This window comes from Rhinopithecus roxellana, chromosome 12, assembly GCF_007565055.1.
Source record: "Rhinopithecus roxellana isolate Shanxi Qingling chromosome 12, ASM756505v1, whole genome shotgun sequence".
Lineage (NCBI taxonomy): Eukaryota > Metazoa > Chordata > Mammalia > Primates > Cercopithecidae > Rhinopithecus > Rhinopithecus roxellana.
The window spans coordinates 33,814,683-33,835,271 of record NC_044560.1 but is presented as its reverse complement, the minus strand read 5'-3'; the positions used below and the strand labels follow the sequence as shown (position 1 = coordinate 33,835,271).

Sequence of the window (20,589 nt, the reverse complement as noted above, 5' to 3'; positions counted from 1 at the left end):
CTCACACAGCAATTTCCATTAGCTACGGACAAGCATTCCAAACTTTAGCCTTTAAGTTTAATCATTGACACACCTTCCCTGGTCAGAGTCTCCTCTAGAAACTCAGTATAAACATCCTACGATGTGTTAACAGGGTGTTTCGTAATTTTCTTTTGAACATTATTCTAAGTGGGGGGCGTCACAGGGTCAATAAAAACATACATTTCTCTCAAAGTAAGACTGCAATCCTGATGACAAAGCTGAAGGAAGACCAGGCGGCGAGCTCCGGGAAACCTGTAATTGTGGGAATCAAGGAGAAAAAAATTTCCCACAGCTGGGCTGTGGGAAGGGGCCCTACCTAGGAGAAGAAATCAAATCCCCTACAGCTGGGCTGTGGGAAGGCGCCCTACTTAGGAGAAGAAATCCCCTACAGCTGGGCTGTGGGAAGGGGCCCTACCTAGGAGAAGAAATCCCCTACAGCTGGGCTGTGGGAAGGGGCCCTACCTAGGAGAAGAAATCCCCTACAGCTGGGCTGTGGGAAGGGGCCCCGGACAGACCGCTGCGCGCTGCTGCAGGAATCCCGAAACCCAGGCACTGGCTGCAGGGAAAATCAAGCGGGTGAGTGGCGGGGGGGGGGGGTGGGGGCGGTGCAGCGTGGGACTGGGGGTTGGGGAGTGCGGGGGGCGGAGGCTGGGCATGGGTAGTTCCAACGAACGCCTCATGGTGTGGTAGCCTAAACTCAGAGACTAAACACAGGGTCAGAGCGCAAAACTCCCTACCTGATTTATGGATGGGAACTTGCAGCCCCTGGAGGGGAATGGCTTTGGTCTGGAGCTCTTTAGGCACTAATTCTCTGAGAGAACAGAGTGCAGCCAAAATCAACCTCCCGTGCACTTGGACGAGCAGTGGGGAGATTCCCTGTCTGAACAACTAAGGAGAGTTTTTAAAACCACTTACCAAGATCTAGAGTGGGAATTAAAATCTGCGTTGGCCTCTTCAGATTCCACAGGATGAGGTCTGCTACAAGTTCTGCAACTTTTGCAGGCTCCGCCCACGCTGTGCGCCTCTCGCCAACCCCAAGCGAAGGCACTAGAATTTCCCAAATTAAGAACGCAGAGGAAGTTTGGACCTTTTCGGCCACCGCTCGCTTCAATATGGCCGCCCCCGGGGAGAGACTAGGCAACGGTGAAGGAGCAAATAGCAGCCCGTGAGTCCCTCACACATGGATCGCAGCGCCGAGTTCAGGAAATGGAAGGTGCAGTGTTTGAGCAAAGCGGACCTCAGCCGGAAGGGCAGTGTGGACGAGGATGTGGTAGAGCTTGTGCAGTTTCTCAACACGCGAGATCAGTTTTTCACCACTAGCTCCTGCGCTGGCCGCATCCTACTCCTTGACGGGGTGAGGGCCCCTTTGCTCCCGTCCAGCGTCTGCTTTCTAGTGCGACACTTTAGGAGCCCTGTGCCCACCCAGTGACGACCCGATCCAGCATGTCTGTGTTGGTTCCTCCGCGGGGTGGTCTGTTTCTTTATATGTGTAATTTAGGGGATTAGTGCTTCTAAAAGTTTAATGTGGCAATTAATGAACTGAGGATCTTTTAAAATACAGATTATGATTTTTCAGGTGTAGGGTAGGGCCTGATCCTGTGCATTTCTAACAAGTGCCCAAATGATGTTGAAACTGCTGACCTGGGAACTATCTTGTGTGGCAAAGGTTAGAAAATTGATTTTATTATATGAATACTAAGGGATTTAAAGACTTTGTAGCCTGCCAAGGTATTGAATGCTGGAATCCGCTCATCAACAGCTCTGACATTGTTACTGCATGCTTGAACATCACCAGGGTTAAGGAGTTCACTGCCTCCTAGTGAGCCCCTCCATTATTACAACTGTTATTACTGTTCTGTAAGTTTTACGCAGGTAAGTAGGATCATATATAATTTAGGATGGTTAGACTTATGATTTTTAACTTTATGATGGGCTTACAGAGGTAGTAAATGCATTTTGACTTACATTTTCCACTTATGACGCATTTATTGGGATGTAACCCCATCATAAATCAAGAAGCAGCTGTACAAGCCATACCTCCTTATTTGCAGGTTCGTTACCCCAGTCAAGAGCAGTCTGAAAATATTAAATGAAAATTCCAGAAATAAACAATTACTAAGTTTTTTTATTTTTTATTTTTTTATTTATTTTTATTTTTTATTATACTTTAAGTTCTAGGGTACATGTGCATAACATGCAGGTTTGTTACATATGTATATTTGTGCCATGTTGGTGTGCTGCACCCATTAACTCGTCAGCACCCATCAATTCGTCATTTATATCAGGTATAACTCCCAATGCAATCCCTGCCCCCTCCCCCCTCCCCAAGATAGGCCCTGGTGTGTGATGTTCCCCTTCCCAAGTCCAAGTGATCTCATTGTTCAGTTCCCACCTATGAGTGAGAACATGCAGTGTTTGGTTTTCTGTTCCTGGGATAGTTTGCTAAGAATGATGGTTTCCAGCTGCATCCATGTCCCTACAAAGGACATGAACTCATTCTTTTTTATGGCTGCATAGTATTCCATGGTGTATAGGTGCCACATTTTCTTAATCCAGTCTGTCACAGATGGACATTTGGGTTGATTCCAAGTCTTTGCTATTGTGAATAGTGCTGCAATAAACATACGTGTGCATGTGTCTTTATAGCAGCATGATTTATAATCCTTTGGGTATATACCCAGTAGTGGGATGGCTGGGTCATATGGTACATCTAGTTCTAGATCTTTGAGGAATTGCCATACTGTTTTGCATAATGGTTGAACTAGTTTACAATCCCACCAACAGTGTAAAAGTGTTCCTATTTCTGCACATCCTCTCCAGCAACTGTTGTTTCCTGACTTTTTAATGATTGCCATTCTAACTGGTGTGAGATGGTATCTCATTGTGGTTTTGATTTGCATTTCTCTGATGGCCAGTGATGATGAGCATTTTCTCATGTGTCTGTTGGCTGTATGAATGTCTTCTTTTGAGAAATGTCTGTTCATATCCTTTGCCCACTTTTTGATGGGGTTGTTTGTTTTTTTCTTGTAAATTTGTTTGAGTTCTTTGCAGGTTCTGGATATCAGCCCTTTGTCAGATGAGTAGATTGCAAAAATTTTCTCCCATTCTGTAGGTTGCCTGTTCACTCTGATGGTAGTTTCTTTTGCTGTGCAGAAGCTCTTTAGTTTAATTAGATCCCATTTGTCAATTTTGGCTTTTGCTGCCATTGCTTTTGGTGTTTTAGACATGAAGTCCTTGCCCATGCCTATGTCCTGAATGGTACTACCTAGGTTTTCTTCTAGGGTTTTTATGGTATTAGGTCTAACATTTAAGTCTCTAATCCATCTTGAATTAATCATCGTATAAGGAGTAAGGAAAGGATCCAGTTTCAGCTTTCTACTTATGGCTAGCCAATTTTCCCAGCACCATTTATTAAATAGGGAATCCTTTCCCCATTTCTTCTTTCTCTTAGGTTTGTCAAAGATCAGATGGCTGTAGATGTGTGGTATTATTTCTGAGGACTCTGTTCTGTTCCATTGGTCTATAGCTCTGTTTTGGTACCAGTACCATGCTGTTTTGGTTACTGTAGCCTTGTAGTATAGTTTGAAGTCAGGTAGCATGATGCCTCCAGCTTTGTTCTTTTGGCTTAGGATTGTCTTGGCAATGCGGGCTCTTTTTTGGTTCCATATGAACTTTAAAGCAGTTTTTTCCAATTCTGTGAAGAAAGTCATTGGTAGCTTGATGGGGATGGCATTGAATCTATAAATTACCTTGGGCAGTATGGCCATTTTCACAATATTGATTCTTCCTATCCATGAGCATGGTATGTTCTTCCATTTGTTAGTGTCCTCTTTCATTTCACTGAGCAGTGGTTTGTAGTTCTCCTTGAAGAGGTCCTTTACATCCCTTGTAAGTTGGATTCCTAGGTATTTGATTCTCTTTGAAGCAATTGTGAATGGAAGTTCATTCATGATTTGGCTCTCTGTCTGTTATTGGTGTATAAGAATGCTTGTGATTTTTGCACATTAATTTTGTATCCTGAGACTTTGCTGAAGTTGCTTATCAGCTTAAGGAGATTTTGGGCTGAGACAATGGGGTTTTCTAAATATACAATCATGTCATCTGCAAACAGGGACAATTTGACTTCTTCTTTTCCTAACTGAATACCCTTGATTTCTTTCTCTTGCCTGATTGCCCTAGCCAGAACTTCCAACACTATGTTGAATAGGAGTGGTGAGAGAGGGCATCCCTGTCTTGTGCCAGTTTTCAAAGGGAATTTTTCCAGTTTTTGCCCATTCAGTATGATACTGGCTGTGGGTTTGTCATAAATAGCTCTTATTATTTTCAGATACGTTCCATCAATACCGAATTTATTGAGCGTTTTTAGCATGAAGGGCTGTTGAATTTTGTCAAAAGCCTTTTCTGCATCTATTGAGATAATCATGTGGTTCTTGTCTTTGGTTCTGTTTATATGCTGGATTACATTTATTGATTTGCGAATGTTGAACCAGCCTTGCATCCCAGGGATGAAGCCCACTTGATCATGGTGGATAAGCTTTTGATGTGCTGCTGAATCCCGTTTGCCAGTATTTTATTGAGGAGTTTTGCATCGATGTTCATCAGGGATATTGGTCTAAAATTTTCTTTTTTTGCTATGTCTCTGCCAGGCTTTGGTATCAGGATGATGTTGGCCTCATAAAATGAGTTAGGGAGGATTCCCTCTTTTTCTATTGATTGGAATAGTTTCAGAAGGAATGGTACCAGCTCCTCCTTGTACCTCTGGTAGAATTCAGCTGTGAATCCATCTGGTCCTGGACTTTTTTTGGTTGGTAGGCTATTAATTATTGCCTCAACTTCAGAGCCTGCTATTGGTTTATTTAGGGATTCAGCGTCTTCCTGGTTTAGTCTTGGAAGAGTGTAAGTGTCCAGGAAATTATCCATTTCTTCTAGATTTTCTAGTTGATTTGCGTAGAGGTGTTTATAGTATTCTCTGATGGTAGTTTGTATTTCTGTGGGGTTGGTGGTGATATCCCCTTTATAATTTTTTATTGCGTCTATTTGATTCTTCTCTCTTTTCTTCTTTATTAGTCTTGCTAGCGGTCTGTCAATTTTGTTGATCTTTTCAAAAAGATCCTGGATTCATTGATTTTTTGGAGGGTTTTTTGTGTCTCTATCTCCTTCAGTTGTTCTCTGATCTTAGTTATTTCTTGCCTTCTGCTAACTTTTCAATGTGTTTGCTCTTGCCTCTCTAGTTCTTTTAATTGTGATGTTAGAGTGTCAATTTTAGATCTTTCCAGCTTTCTCTTGTGGGCATTTAGTGCTATAAATTTCCCTCTACACACTGCTTTAAATGTGTCCCAGAGATTCTGGTATGTTGTATCTTTGTTCTCATTGGTTTCAAAGAACATCTTTATTTCTGCCTTCATTTCGTTATGTACCCAGTAGTCATTCAGGAGCAGGTTGTTCAGTTTCCATGTAGAGCGGTTTTGATTGAGTTTCTTAGTCCTGAGTTCTAGTTTGATTGCACTGTGGTCTGAGAGACAGTTTATCATAATTTCTGTTCTTTTACATTTGCTGAGGAGTGCCTTACTTCCAATTATGTGGTCAATTTTGGAATAAGTGCGATGTGGTGCTGAGAAGAATGTATATTCTGTTGATTTGGGGTGGAGAGTTCTATAGATATCTATTAGGTCCGCTTGGTGCAGGGATGAGTTCAATTCCTGGATATCCTTGTTAACTTTCTGTCTTGTTGATCTGTCTAATGTTGACAGTGGAATGTTGAAGTCTCCCATTATTATTGTATGGGAGTCTAAGTCTCTTTGTAAGTCTCTAAGGACTTGCTTTATGAATCTGGGTGCTCCTGTATTGGGTGCATATATATTTAGGATAGTTAGCTCTTCCTGTTGAATTGATCCCTTTACCATTATGTAATGGCCTTCTTTGTCTCTTTTGATCTTTGATGGTTTAAAGTCTGTTTTATCAGAGACTAGGATTGCAACCCCTGCTTTTTTTTGTTCTCCATTTGCTTGGTAGATCTTCCTCCATCCCTTTATTTTGAGCCTATGTGTGTCTCTGCATGTGAGATGGGTCTCCTGAATACAGCAGACTGATGGGTCTTGACTCTTTATCCAGTTTGCCAGTCTGTGTCTTTTAATTGGAGCATTTAGTCCATTTACATTTAAGGTTAATATTATGTGTGACCTTGATCCAGCCATTATGATATTAACTGGTTATTTTGCTCGTTAGTTGATGCAGTTTCTTCCTAGCCTCGATGGTCTTTACATTTTGGCATGTTTTTGCACTGGCTGGTACCGGTTGTTCCTTTCCATGTTTAGGGCATCCTTCAGGGTCTCTTGTAAGGCAGGCCTGGTGGTGACAAAATCTCTAAGCATTTGCTTATCTGTAAAGGATTTTATTTCTCCTTCACTTATGAAACTTAGTTTGGCTGGATATGACATTTGGGGTTGAAAATTCTTTTCTTTAAGAACGTTGAATATTGGCCCCCACTCTCTTCTGGCTTGTAGAGTTTCTGCCGAGAGATCTGCTGTTAGTCTGATGGGCTTCCCTTTGTGGGTAACCCGACCTTTCTCTCTGGCTGCCCTTAAGATTCTTTCCTTCATTTCAACTTTGGTGAATCTGGCAATTATTTGTCTTGGAGTTGCTCTTCTCGAGGAGTATCTTTGTGGCGTTCTCTGTATTTCCTGAATTTGAATGTTGGCCTGCCCTACTAGGTTGGGGAAGTTCTCCTGGATGATATCCTGAAGAGTGTTTTCCAACTTGGTTCCATCTTCCCCCTCACTTTCAGGCACCCCAATCAGACGTAGATTTGGTCTTTTTACATAATCCCATACTTCTTGCAGGCTTTGTGCATTTCTTTTTCTTCTTTTTTCTTTTGGTTTCTCTTCTCGCTTCATTTCATTCATTTGATCCTCAATCGCTCATACTCCTTCTTTCAGTTGATTGAGTCAGTTACTGAAGCGGGTGCATTTGTCACGTATTTCTCGTGTCATGGTTTTCATTTCTGTCATTTCATTTATGACCTTCTCTGCATTAATTAGTCTAGCTGTCAATTCTTCCACTCTTTTTTCAAGACTTTTAGTTTCTTTGCAGCTGGGTACGTAATTCCTCCTTTAGCTCTGAGAAGTTTGATGGGCTGAAGCCTTCTTCTCTCATCTCGTCAAAGTCATTCTCTGACCAGCTTTGATCCGTTGCTGGCGATGAGCTGCGCTCCTTTGCAGGGGCAGATGCGCTTTTATTTTTTGAATTTCCAGCTTTTCTGCCCTGCTTTTTCCCCATCTTTGTGGTTTTATCTGCCTCTGGTCTTTGATGGTGACGTACTGATGGAGTTTTGGTATAGGTGTCCTTCCTGTTTGATAGTTTTCCTTCTAACAGTCAGGACCCTCAGCTGCGGGACTGTTGGAGATTGCTTGAGGTCCACTCCAGACCCTGTTTGCCTGAGTATCAGCAGCAGAGGTTGCAGAAGATAGAATATTGCTGAACAGCGAGTGTACCTGTCTGATTCTTCCTTTGGAAGCTTCCTCTCAGGGGTGTACTCCACCCTGTGAGGTGTGGGGTGTCAGACTGCCCCTAGTGGGGGATGTCTCCCAGTTAGGCTACTCAGGGGTCAGGGACCCACTTGAGCAGGCAGTCTGTCCATTCTCAGGTCTCAACCTCCGTGTGGGGAGATCCACTGCTCTCTTCAAAGCTGTCAGAGTTGTTTGCATCTGCAGAGGTTTCTGCTGCTTTTTTTGTTGTTGTTGTTTAGCTGTGCCCTGTCCCCAGAGGTGGAGTCTACAGAGACAGGCAGGTTTCCTTGAGCTGCTGTGAGCTCCAGCCAGTTCGAGCTTCCCAGCGGCTTTGTTTACCTACTTAAGCCTCAGCAATGGTGGGCGCCCCTCCCCCAGCCTCGCTGCTGCCTTGCAGTTAGATCACAGACTGCTGTGCTAGCAATGAGGGAGGCTCCGTGGCAGTGGGACCTTCCTGGCCAGGTGTGGGATATAATCTCCTGGTGTGCCCAGTTGCTTAAAGTGCAGTATTGGGGTGGGAGTTACCCGATTTTCCAGGTGTTGTGTGTCTCAGTTCCCCTGGCTAGGAAAAGGGCTTCCCTTCCCCTTGCGCTTCCCAGGTGAGGCGATGCCTCGCCCTGCTTCAGCTCTCGCTGGTCGGGCTGTAGCAGCTGACCAGCACCGATTGTCTGGCACTCCCTAGTGAGATGACCCCAGTACCTCAGTTGAAAATGCAGATATCACCAGTCTTCTGTGTCGCTGGCGCTGGGAGTTGGAGACTGGAGCTGTTCCTATTCGGCCATCTTGCTCCGCCCCCCATGTATACAATTAGTAAGTTTTAAATTGCATGCTGTTCTGAGTAGTGTGATAAAATCTTGAGCCAACCAGCTCCTTCCAGAATGGGAGGTGAATCATCCCTTTGTCCAGAATATTCCACTATATACTCTTGCTGCCCTTTAGCTACTTGATAGCCATCTGGGTTATCAGATCCACTGTGGTGGTATCACAGTGCTTGTGTTCAAGTAACTCTTATTTTACTTAATAATGACCCCGAAGTAAGAGAGTAATGATGCTGGCTATTTGGATCTGACAACAGTAAGTCATAAAGTGCTTCTTTGAAGTGAAAAGGTGAAAGTTCTTAAGGAAAGACTTAAGGAAAGAAAAAATAGCATATGCTGAGGTTGCTAAGATCTATGGAAAGAATGAATCTATGTCAGTGAAATTGTGAAGAAGGGAAAATAAATTCATTCTTCTGAGGTTTCAGGCATCCATTAGGGGGTCTGGGGACATATCCCCTGAGGACAAGGCTGCTTGGGAGTAATATTGCTTAGATTAAAAACCATTGGCTGTGTTGTAGCAAGACAAGCCACAGACAAAACTCCTCAGACACTGAGTTAAAGAAGGAAGGGGTTTATTCGGCCAGGTGCATCGGCGAGATTCCTGTCTCAAGAGCCGAGCTCCCCGAGTGAGCAATTCCTGTCCCTTTTAAGGACTCACAACTCTAAGGGGGTGCATGTGAGAGGGTCGTGATTGATTGAGCAAGCAGGGGGTACGTGACTGGGGGCTGCATACACTGGTAATTAGATTGAAACAAAAGGTAGGGATTTTCATAGTGCGTTTCTATACAATGTCTGTAATCTATAGATAACATAACTGATTAGATCAGGGGTCGATCTTTAACTGCCAGGCCCAGGGTGTGGTGCCAATCTGTCTGCCTGTGGATTTCATTTTTGTCTTTTAATTTTTACTTCTTTCTTTGGAGGCAGAAATTGGGCATAAGACGATATGAGGGGTGGTCTCCTCCCTTATTCCCCTATTTTGAGACTCTCACTCATTTTATTAGTGGGAGTTCTCACTTTAATTTTTCACTACCCATGTCTTCTTGCAAGACAGATTGATATAGTACACTTGTGCTTAAGTATTTTGGTGAACTAAGGTAGCGATGAAGCTTTTTATCATTTGAGGAAGTACAGGTAACAAACAAGGGAGCAGTAGGCAGGTTCCTATTATTATTATAACTCCTATTATAAGAGTTTTAAATCCTCCTAGCACTGGGAACCATTTTCCAAACATGGCCCCAGGATCAAATCCATGCCACACTTGCACGGGCACATGTGCCAGTTTTGTCATATCTCTATGTCTTCAACTACTTGCCCTTGATCATCTATGTGTAGACAGCAATTAGTAAGGTTAAATTTTCCACACACCCCCTCCTTCAGCTGCTAGCAAATAGTCGAGAGCCAATCTGAGTTTCTTGCCAGGCCAGAATAGTCAAGGCTCTGCCAGTTTTATTAGTGATTATTTCTAAGACAGCTTGTAACCTTATTCAGTTGATCATGTAAATGGAAGTCTGGTATCCCCATGAGCCGTCTAGTGCCCAAGTAGCAGGCCCATAATATTGTATAGTTCTCTCAGGGGGCCATTCATCATCTTTCCAATTTCCTATAGCTATGCTTCTCTTTTCGTGGGAAGCATAGACAGGGAAACCCAGGAGTTGGCCTGTTTTTATGGGCAGTAGGAAGAAAGATGGTTTAATAGTGCCAATAACACAACTATCTGCCCACTGGTCACATAATTTCGTATAAGCTCTATGCCAACATATCCAGTATAATCCAGTGGGGGCTGTCCGGTCCTGGTGGGACTCCAGGCAGGTCCACATGGTTTGCAACTTTGGGAATTTGCTAAATGGATTCTTCTCTGTTTGACTTGAACTCCACCCAGTGACTGTTTTTGTGGTACCATTATACAATTTCTGTCCCAGACAACTAAGTTGTCCTATGAGGTGAGTGAATTCTTTTCCTTCTCTAGCTATGCAGTATTGTCCAATAATTGAGGCTTTTAGGACCCAGGGTGTCTAATCTATCAGGGTGATTCTTTTGAGCCGGGAATTCATCAGGAATTGAGTCTGTAGGTACTAATTCTTGGGCTTCCCATGGCCATTGATCTCCCATTCAGTTCCTCCACATACATAACATGAAGTGACATTGAGAGACTGGGCTACATAGCTCGGCTAATTGCAAAAACAAATTTCTTGTTTTTCCTGGAATTTCTGGTACTGGTACATTTAGTTCATCATAGAAAGTTTGAAACACTGGTTCAGGAGAGCGTTTGTAAACTTCTCCTCAAACCAAGATATTTACTCGAGGATCCAGTCTGACCCCATCGATTCCTAAAGTCACACACTCCCCTATTTTCCAGTGAGGATCAAGGGGATTGATTATTGCTAGCTCTAAGGGGTTACATTGTCCCTTAGTACAGGAAGGGCCATTTTTTTCTTTCTGAAGGTGGACTGGATCCTTTTTATTTTTTATCCAAGTGGCCCAAATGACAGAAGACTAGGATCCACATTCATTTCCACACAGTCCTAATTCATGTGAAATATACTTATTTTCAGTCATATAGCCTTTTTCCCAACTAAAAGAGCCACATCCCTTTCTAACTTACTGTTAATGACAGCACAGGCATCAAATTTTAAAGTGACTTGTTTGGGCACCCCTTTTCTATTTTGGCTAACACTTTACTTGTATCCTTTATGATCCCCTACCAGTCTTCAGTTCTTAATTTTATTTTAAAAACTGTGGTCATGGGTGGCTCAGATGAGTAATAACACACATCAGGTTGGTCATATCCTGGGCTACATACCTTGTATAGAATAACATTATACAAACAAGTTCTTTTTAGAGTTCCAGTACACTTATAATAACTGTAAAATAATAGGACCGTAGCAACCTTTTATCCTACCTCAGTGACTTGACGTACACTGGGAACAGCCCTCAGTCTGAGGAAGATCAGTTGAAGTCCTTACTGTACAAGTCCAAATTTTAAGGAAAATGAGTTCTGCGATGAGTTTCCTCATGCTTCGGGTGTGTGTGGACCAGTCAGCTTCCGGGTGTGACTGGAGCAGGGCTTGTCGTCTTTTTCAAAGTCACTTTGCAGAAGGTTGGTGAAGCTGCTCCCATCCATGTACTGCTTACAGTCTACTAATGTTTAAGGATAGTCTCGAAGGTTAGGCCTGCTAGAATAAACTGAGTCCAACACCTCTACACAGTTATGTTCAACTGGGCTCTCTGATACCGGGAGCAAGGTGGTGGGGTTTAGGGTGTTGCAAACTTCAATGGTTATTTGGGGATTTTCACATAGCAAGCTTTGGTACTTGGTTAATCTAGCGTTTGTTAACCAGTGATGTCCTTTGGTATTTATTAAAGTTACCACAGCATGGGGGGCCTTTATATTCAGGTTTTGCCTAGGAGTTAGTTTATCTGCTTCTTGTGCTAAAAGGGCCGTTGCTGCCAGGGTCCTTAGACCTGGGTGCCAACCTTTGGAAACCCTGGCTAGTTGTTTTGAAATATAGGCCACTGGCCTTGGCCAGGGCCCCATAGTCTGGGTTAAAACTCCAACTGCCATTTTTTTTCTTTCTGACACATAGAGTGTAAAGAGTTTTGTCGGGTCAGGTAGCCTGAGGACCGGGGCCGAAATGAGTTTTTCTTTTAACTCATGAAAACCTCATTGCTGTTGGTTGTAATAGACGTAGTTTGTCTAATCTACATTTTTATTAACTGTCACCTACCAAAATATTGACTTAAATCCTGCAGCTATTTGATTTCAAGCTTTAAATTGATCTGGTATTCCTCATGGGACTCCAATTGCGTCTAAATAGACATGAGAGTTGAAAGACCCATAAGGAGCTTCTCTCGCTTTTTGATATCTTATTATTTTTTTTCCTTCTGGTTGATGAAATGCTAGGGTGAAAGGGAGAGCCAGTTGGACTAAAGTACAAGTGCCACTCCAATTATTCGGCAGAGTGCCCAGTAAAGGTCCACCATGATACTACCACACATCCGCTCAGGGATGAACAAGGGCTGACTGATTGATAAGCTCTTGAAAATTCTTAAACTCACTGCATCCTTTCAGGTTTCCAAGGAATGCTAAGTTTCCTCCCTATTGTGAGAGACACAAACTGAACTTGGGAGACGGAGGCTGGATAGCTTTTCGGGGCTGACCCGTGGGTTGCTGGACTTTGGGATATAGCAGAGAGAGCTTGGCATGACTTATGAATCCAGGCTGTAGAATCCTGGAAAAGAGCTACCATGCAGTCCACACCTGGTTGACTGGAGGACCACCTTAGTGGAAAGGGGACAGTCTTGGCCTCTGGCCTGCCATGTGCACAAGCGTAACAATTGCTCTTGTTTAATGTGCAAATAGAATATTTGATCCATTTTAACCAGGCATTTGCGTCTTGGTACCCAGTCTTAATTGCTAAAGTTTAAGTCTTTAACTCCTGTGATCCTCTAGTAAAATGAATATATGGTTTTAGGAAATTACAAAAACCGGTTGGGGCAGTCCATCCTTGCTCTTTGGTGGTCCACAGAATGTTGGACCAACTATGGCGACTACATCAGGGGGCAAGACTCCTGGTTGGCACTGGGGTCTTTATCGAAATCGTCCTGGATTAAATGGTCCTAGTTTACTAATGCCCAGTCTGAGGAGAGTCAGGAGGGACAGAAGTACTTTTCTGAAGTTGAAAGCTGTCTTTGACCTGGTCCCCACAGGGTATAACAAGGCAAGCATTAAATGCAGTAGTTTGAGGCGAAATTGACTTGGTTATGTTAATAACTAGATGGTCAGCAATAGAACGAGGAAAGAAGAAAGAGTAATAGAATAGATGAAAAGAGTTAAATTTTTCTTAGCTTTAGTGTGGTAGGGTTTTCCCCTGGGACTATGGCCCACGATTCTGGAGGGGGTGGTGCTTTCTTGACTTGGGTGTGATGAGTCCATTTTTTTTTCTGTATGAACAGCAGTCTTGGTGGTTAGCAGCACAAGGTAGGGTCCTTCCCAGGCTGGTTCAAGTTTTTCTTCTTTCCACCTTTAGATGAGAATGTGATCTTCAGGCTGGTGCTGGTTTACCAGAAATTCTAGGGGTGGTACATGTGCTAAAAGACTTTTAGTTTTGTTTGTTTGTTTGTTTGTTTGTTTTGAGACAAAGGAAAGTGGAAGATAAACTAAGTATATAATGTTTAAGAAATTGACCTTTTGTTTTAAATGTGGGGACCTTGGCAGTGGACTTTATAGTCCTTAGTGACTATAAAAAATGACTTAGTCCTTTTTACTGAGAAATTTCCTTTAGCACCTATTTTTATTAGTTTTTAAACCAAAGAAAGCCAAATACCATTTTACATTTAACAGTGCTTCTCATATGATTTTTACATGAGATAAGCTAAATTTTATCTTTATATTAGTGTGTTATTAATGTTAAACATAATTGTAATAAAACCTTGTAGACATATTTATCTAATTTTTAATGTTTGACGATAAGGTAAGATTTTTATAGACTCGTTTTAACCTTTTATAATTTTTGCTAAAGAGCAAGTTGGTGCTTTAAGAAAAACGTGTTATGCTTTTACTTTAATGTCCAGTTCACAGAAAAACTGGATGATACTTCTTTAACTTTAGCTAATATGTTTACACAGAGAATTTTCTTTACAATTAATGTTTTAAAACTTGCTTAAACCTTCAAAACAATAATTTTTTAAAAACTTTTTAATGTAGGTAAAAATGTATATTCTTATGCCTCCTTATAATCCTTTTACCAAAGGTATATTTTCTTTTTCTTATACACCTTGCACATAAACTGTTTTTTTTCCCCCAATAGTTTTACATTCAGGAGGCTTAGTTACTTTTAAATTATACAACACTTTTTGCATAAATTCTTTTCTATAACTTTTTTTGATAACCTTTTTTTTCTTTCATGACTTTTACAGGCAATTTTTTGACATGCCTTAACTTTCTGACTTATTACAAACATTTCTTTCTTTAAACAACCAGTTAATTTATTTCAGGACAAGAATTTACGATGTAACATTCTTTTTATATAAATCTCCCCCGCCCCCCCGCCTTTTTTTCTTTTTCTTTTTGTTAGCAAAACAGTTGCCACTACAGATTGAATGCATTTGGGCCATCCATGAGTTACTGGGTTAAGGATTTTTGATAGGAAAGCCTCAGTGCTTTCGGGATATGCCCTTGTTTACACTGACAACAAAGTGGTATTGGAGGGTTATAGGGTTACAGAGAATACCTTCAATTATTAATTATGGGTTTTAAATTTACCTTGACTTTCAAGGGAATAAGGTACACTTCTTTTTTTTTTTTTTTTAACTACTTGTATATCTCTCTTTCTGTCTTTGACTTTGTTTCTCTCTGACTTTCCTTTTGCCTTCATTTCTTCTCTGTCTCTGCCATTCTCTCTCTGCCATTCTCTTTCTCTCTCTCTCCTTGACTCCCTCTTTGTCTGTCTCTTCCTCTCTGTCTCTTTCTCTCTCTCTTTGCCTCTTTTCCTCTCTGTCTCTCTTTTCTTTCTCTCTGCTGATCTTCCCTTGCCTCTGCCAGCCCCTTATGCTGCTGTTCTCTAAACCACTGTGTGTTGGGGGCAGGGGGTCTAAAACCAGCTGTAACCAAGTGTCTAAGTACAGAAATGGTCTGGGTTCCTTGGCTTATAGGTTACCTTGTGCCATACCTTTGAAACAATGGACATGTCCAGGCTTCCTTCTTTTTTTTTTTTTTTTGAGACGAAGTCTTTTTCTGTCGCCCAGGCTGGAGTGCAGTGGTGCTATCTCAGCTCACTGCAAGCTCCACCTCCTGGGTTCATGCCATTCTTCTGCCTCAACCTCCCTAGTAGCTGGGACCACAGGCGCCCGCCATTGCGCGTGGCTAATTTTTTAGAATTTTTAGTAGAGACGGGGTTTCACTGCGTTAGCCAGGATAGTCACGATCTCCTGACTTCGTGATCCACCCACCTTGGCCTCTCAAAGTGCTGGGATTACAGGCGTGAGCCACCATGCCCAGCCCAGGCAGGCTTCCTTCTAATGGCCAACCTACCTCTAATGCTGGCCAGACTCTTACACAAAGTTTTAAGTTTTCCTGGTGTCATAGTACTCCATAGTCTCCTTTAAATGCTTTTTTCAAAATTTTCAACATAGTTCCTAGTAGGGTGGACTTATTTGTGCCTGACCTATGCTTCTTCAAGACAAAACAACACGCTCACACCACATGCACACCACAAAACAGAGAACGGGTAAAAAGGGCACACGTACACTTTTGTAGTTTGCACAAAACCAAAATCAGAACCAAAATCAGAGTATCCAGAAATCAAAGCCAGGTCAAAACCAAAACCAAAGTATCAAGCAAGCCAAGTCAAGTCAAAAACAAAAACCAAAGTGCCGGTACAGGCACACTGTGGGTGATCAGGCAACACTTCCACTCCAATGGAGTAGGCAAGTTCCCAAAACCAATCCTGTCAAGCAATTCAAACCAAGTCAAAACCAAAACCAAAGTGCCAATAAAGGCACACCATGGGTGATCAGGCCACGCTTCCACTCAGAGTTGGCAAGTTTCAAAGACTAGTCTTACCAAGTTTTAGATGTCCAGACTCCAAGTGCCCGTTCCTTCCAGGTGTTCAGCCACTGCTTTGATCTTCCACAGGGGCCTGCCACACACTGCTCTGGCGAGGCGTCCCATCGGGGCAAATGCCTACCCGGGAGTGCTCTCAGGATCCGCGTCGCTCGGGCTGCTTGGGGTCCCACTCAGGGATGTTCCACGAGGCAGGCTTAAGCCACCTAAGGAGCTGCCTCAACCATCCACCAGTCATCTCGCTTCCTGGTTAGGGAACCAAGAAATGTAGCAGGACGAGCCGCAAACAAAACTCCTCAGACACCGAGTTAAGGAAGGGGTTTATTCGACCAGGGGCATCAGCAAGACTCCTGTCTCAAGAGCCGAGCTTCCCAAGTGAGCAATTCCTGTCCCTTTTAAGGGCTCACAACTCTAAGGGGGTGCATGTGAGAGGGTCGTGATTGATTGAGCAAGCAGGGGGTATGTGACTGGGGCTGCATTCACTGGTAATTAGATCAAAACAAAACAAGATAGTGATTTTCACAGTGTATTTCTATACAATGTATGTAATCTATAGGTAACATAACTGATTAGGTCAGGGGTCGAACTTTAACTACCAGGCCCAGGGTGTGGCGCTGGGCTGTCTGCCGTGGATTTCATTTCTGCCTTTTAGTTTTTACTTCTTTCTTTGGAGGCAGAAATTGGGCATAAGACAGTATGAGGGGTGGTCTTCTCTCTTAATGTGACCTTAGGAAAGTTATCTCAACTCTGCCCCTTCCTGTTCTATGGACTGAGGATAATAAAAAGTATCTGCTTTATAGGGATTTTGTGTGGAGAAAATAGGATAATTTATTTGAAATATTTGGCATTGTGCCTGGCCCATGCACTGTAAAAGTTGGCTGTGTACTGATTTTATTCGTAATATTAGGTTAACAGCATGGAAAACAGCACATTATTAGGCTCATTCTTTAGGTCCATTATTGACTGATCATTTATTTGCTCATCTCTCAAGTTAGCAGGGCCTGTTCATGTTTAAATCACTTCCATTACCTTCAGACCAATGGCATTCTTGCCCACACACTCTCTCTTGCCCCATTTCCACAACTCTATCTCACCTTTATTTTTGCAATGATTCTCTAACAAGCCACTTAACTGCTCTTCTCCAAACCGTGTTTGACAAATCACAACTCTGCTTATCTCTCACCTATGTTGTATTTTATTACACGTTTTTCTACATCGGAAAATCCAAATGCTTACTCTAGTATACCTTTCAACCTTTTTTTCATTGCTTTCCTTCATCTTTAGCTAGTTGCTGAAACTGAACTGTTCTTTTTCATCTTGTATTTGTTTGCTTTTGCTCACGTTTTTGGGTGTTTTTTTTTTTTCCTGAAATGTTTTCCCATCTCTGCATATCTGAGGCATGATTCCCAAAACTCTGCTCTCCCACCTGAACACACTTACAAACCCATACTACCTTACTTGGGAATAATGACTGCTTCTGAACTGGTTAGACTCTTATTTCTTATCTTACACCTTGTATTATGGTTTATTTTAAAATCTGCCTTATTTCAGTAAGGATTTTGGGCAACTTACAAATAGGCAACACAAGAAAAAATAAAAAGTGGGAAAATCTGAACAAAGAAAATATAGATAAGATGAAGCCAGTGATGGCATTAGTTTCCAATCCTACCATTAGATCCTGTGAAGTTGCTAGAAGTGGGCCATACATTTGGCTCTAAGATTTAGAGTAGCAAACACAACATCAGATACGTAAGTCACCATCACCGAAGTCATACAATGAAGTCAAAATATTTATTTAGGACATGCGTAGCAATTCCCGGTTCCACGGCCAGACAGCAGAGTCTCTTGTGGATCCATCGTATAAATTATAGTTATTTTGAGTATAGTGATTTCATGTGGTTTCCTGCATCCTCTTTCCAGTGTCCTTAAGGGGGTAGGTTCTGTGTATACCCAAAGTACCTAATAGAACTTTGCAAATAAACATTTGTCCAATTTAAGTTAATATTAAAATGTTTACCTTTTTGAAATTTTGACCTTTCAGTCTTAGCCCCATCCTTCAGGACTACATATGCAGTCTAATTCAGAGGTCACAAATTTATGCCTGTAGAGACCAAGGAAGTATTATAAATGTGTAAATGGCATAGGTACAATTAAGGGTAGTAGGTCTTGTGTGGAGTTGGGACAGTGCTGTCCTATAAAAGGAATTAAAATTGTTTTTTTTTCATTTTTTTAAAATACTGTGCTAGCCAAATAGAGTACAACTCAGGTGCTGCTAGTATTATCCCTTGTACTAATCCCTTTTCTTGTTGCAAAATCATGACCATATTTCAGAAGATGTTTATCAAGTAGTTTTACCTTTCAAATAATTTTCTACCTCAGGTTATTTGGGCTCATTCTTATTCTGGGTTAACATTACCCAAAAAATACTGAATTGTTTTTATTAATACTTAAAATCCTAACTTGGGATTATTAGTTTAAGAAAGCCTACAGCATGCTATGCATTATGCTTATTATTTTTGTAAAATATTGTATGATTAACAAATTATGTTATTTTTTATTTTAGGGTATAAATGATTTTGAAGTTCAGAAACAAAACCGTGGCTGGCTACTGGTTACACACAAACCTTGTGAAAAAGATGATGTGGTAAGTTTTGGAAATAAACTTTTAAATTCAGGTACTTTAAATACATATGACAAGAATAGAAATTTCAAAGTGATGTATATGCAGAATTATAATGGCTGAAGATTATGAAACCTAGAGAGCTTTCATTACAATGACTTTTTTTGGGTTGTAGGAGATAAAAGTATGGAAGCATTACTTACTGCTACTCAATACATCCTTTTGGACATAGCAGAATTTTCATGGATATTGGACACCTATTGGATCCAAATTTTGAATTTTAATTCTGCTATTTGATAACCCTGTAACCTAGAACAAATTATAGAATGAGAAGGGGATTAGCACTATCTCTGTGTTACCAGCTTTACTGATATAAATAAATTATACATGACTTACCTGCACTGCTTTTTGAAAATCTTCATATCTCTGCTGGGTTATTTAGTTCCCCAAGACAAAGAGTTTAGATAAATTCATAAGTTTTTATCAGCCAGTCACTTTTCATTCCCAGTGAATTTACAAATCCAATTCTGTTTTAAGCAAAAAAGATTATTTAACTGGAAAGGATGGATGGAGCTTGAATCAAGTATTGCTGATTCAGATGTTCAAATCTTATCTTCGGAGTACCCACTTCATCTCCATCTTTGGGCAGTGGTTCTCTTTGCAGTGTGCCTTTATTCTCTTCTGCTGCAGATAATCTTTGTTGCAGAAATGGTAGCTGCCAACACCACCAGTAGAAAAAGAATTCCTTTTCCTGCAATTCCTGAATTCATCCTAGAGAAGGACTCGGAGTTGTCCTGCTTACGTTAGGTGCTCTCCCTCTTAGGTCAATTATTTTTGCTAGTGGAATATAATAATATCCTTGATCAGACATAAGCAAGCACTTGGCACCTCTGATATTGTGATAGGGAGAGTGATGTGTGAGAGGGTAATGATTGACAGCCCTACCAGAAATCAAATGGCATGAAGGAGGGACGATGTTGCCCAGGGATACTGGACAGACAGAAATAATAACTGTATTGTATAAATTCTAGCTCAGACACAATATTACATGTTTCACTAGGTGGTCAGACTATGCCGCCGGATACACTATAACATGGGTGCAGCCAAGGTTAAAAGGCAGGCAAGTGCTACCTAGGGAAGAGACTAGTACATTGACTTAAGGTCACTAACAACAGAAAACACACATGCTAGGGTCAAGTGTTGTAACATTTGCTTTCAATGTATCAGTCCCCATGGCTAGCAGATTGGTTCCACAGCTGATCAGGGCAGAGTGATGGCATGTACCCCACTTTGTGCTGCAGTAGCCCCCAGACCCTGACCACTGCCCCATAGGGTCCGAAATACAGAAAGCTAGGAACATGCTCAGGGGCCATTGGTTCTCATGTAGCTAAGCAGTTCCAAGGGAATTGTATGTGTGCCTATTACAGAGGGAACAGGAACTTGCTGGCTGCGCACTGAGCTCTTTGCATGCACGGCTATTTGTGAGCTTAATAGTGCTGCTGGTAAGCACTGGTGCTTGGTACAGAATGCTTCTTGGGAACATGGGTGGCAGTTAGGCTTTGTTTGGACCCTTCTCTCACATTACATTTCTCTGTATCTCAATCTAACAAAAAATTGAAACAATGCTAATACAGATTTTATATACTACGTTCCTTAGTGAAAGATCTGTTACAGAGTTAAATAAAGTAGTAGTTTACTTCTTCAAAGTACACTAATAGGTGGAAAGAATGGTATAGAAGATTTATGGGAGAACTAGAAATTTTAAGAAAATAAGCAAATAAATTTTTGGTAAAAAAGAACCAAGAAAGCAGAGGGAAAAGTTATTGCAGAAAAAAAATACACTGAGTGATTCTGAAAATTTCTAAGATAAATTGAAGTTATGTATGGGGTAAAGGGTAATCAAAGGACAGGCCATATGCTTGTGTCTGATACCACTTTTCATTTATTTAGATTGTAGCTCTGAAGAAAGCAAATGGTGATGCCACTTTGAAATTTGAACCATTTGTTCTTCACGTGCAGTGTCAACAATTGCAAGATGCACAGATTCTGGTAAAATTTTGT

General features: G+C 41.5%; 2 protein-coding genes across 9 annotated transcripts in view; one reads left to right on the top strand and one right to left on the bottom strand.

The window, feature by feature from the left end:
* Nucleotides 1–1,369, bottom strand: part of CRYZ (crystallin zeta) — a 28,063-nt gene extending 26,694 nt beyond the window's left edge. For 2 of the 5 annotated variants that reach the window (XM_010381093.2, XM_010381090.2), the window contains exons 1-2: nucleotides 937–1,116; nucleotides 202–273 (exon numbers count right to left, since the gene is read on the bottom strand). The gene's annotated coding sequence lies outside the window, so the exon portion shown is untranslated. Of the gene's footprint in view, nucleotides 1–201; nucleotides 274–758; nucleotides 812–936 lie in introns of those variants that run through there. The other 3 variants (XM_030942907.1, XM_030942908.1, XM_010381089.2) reach the window with 3 other exon arrangements.
* Nucleotides 1,041–20,589, top strand: part of TYW3 (tRNA-yW synthesizing protein 3 homolog) — a 39,752-nt gene continuing 20,203 nt past the window's right edge. The window contains exons 1-4 of one of the 4 annotated variants that reach the window (XM_030942911.1): nucleotides 1,138–1,234; nucleotides 1,598–1,687; nucleotides 18,472–18,552; nucleotides 20,479–20,577. In XM_030942911.1, the coding sequence (XP_030798771.1) occupies nucleotides 1,643–1,687; nucleotides 18,472–18,552; nucleotides 20,479–20,577 (225 nt within the window). In that variant the 5' untranslated portion in view covers nucleotides 1,138–1,234; nucleotides 1,598–1,642. Of the gene's footprint in view, nucleotides 1,376–1,597; nucleotides 1,688–18,471; nucleotides 18,553–20,478; nucleotides 20,578–20,589 lie in introns of all 4 variants that reach the window. The other 3 variants (XM_030942910.1, XM_030942909.1, XM_010381097.2) reach the window with 3 other exon arrangements.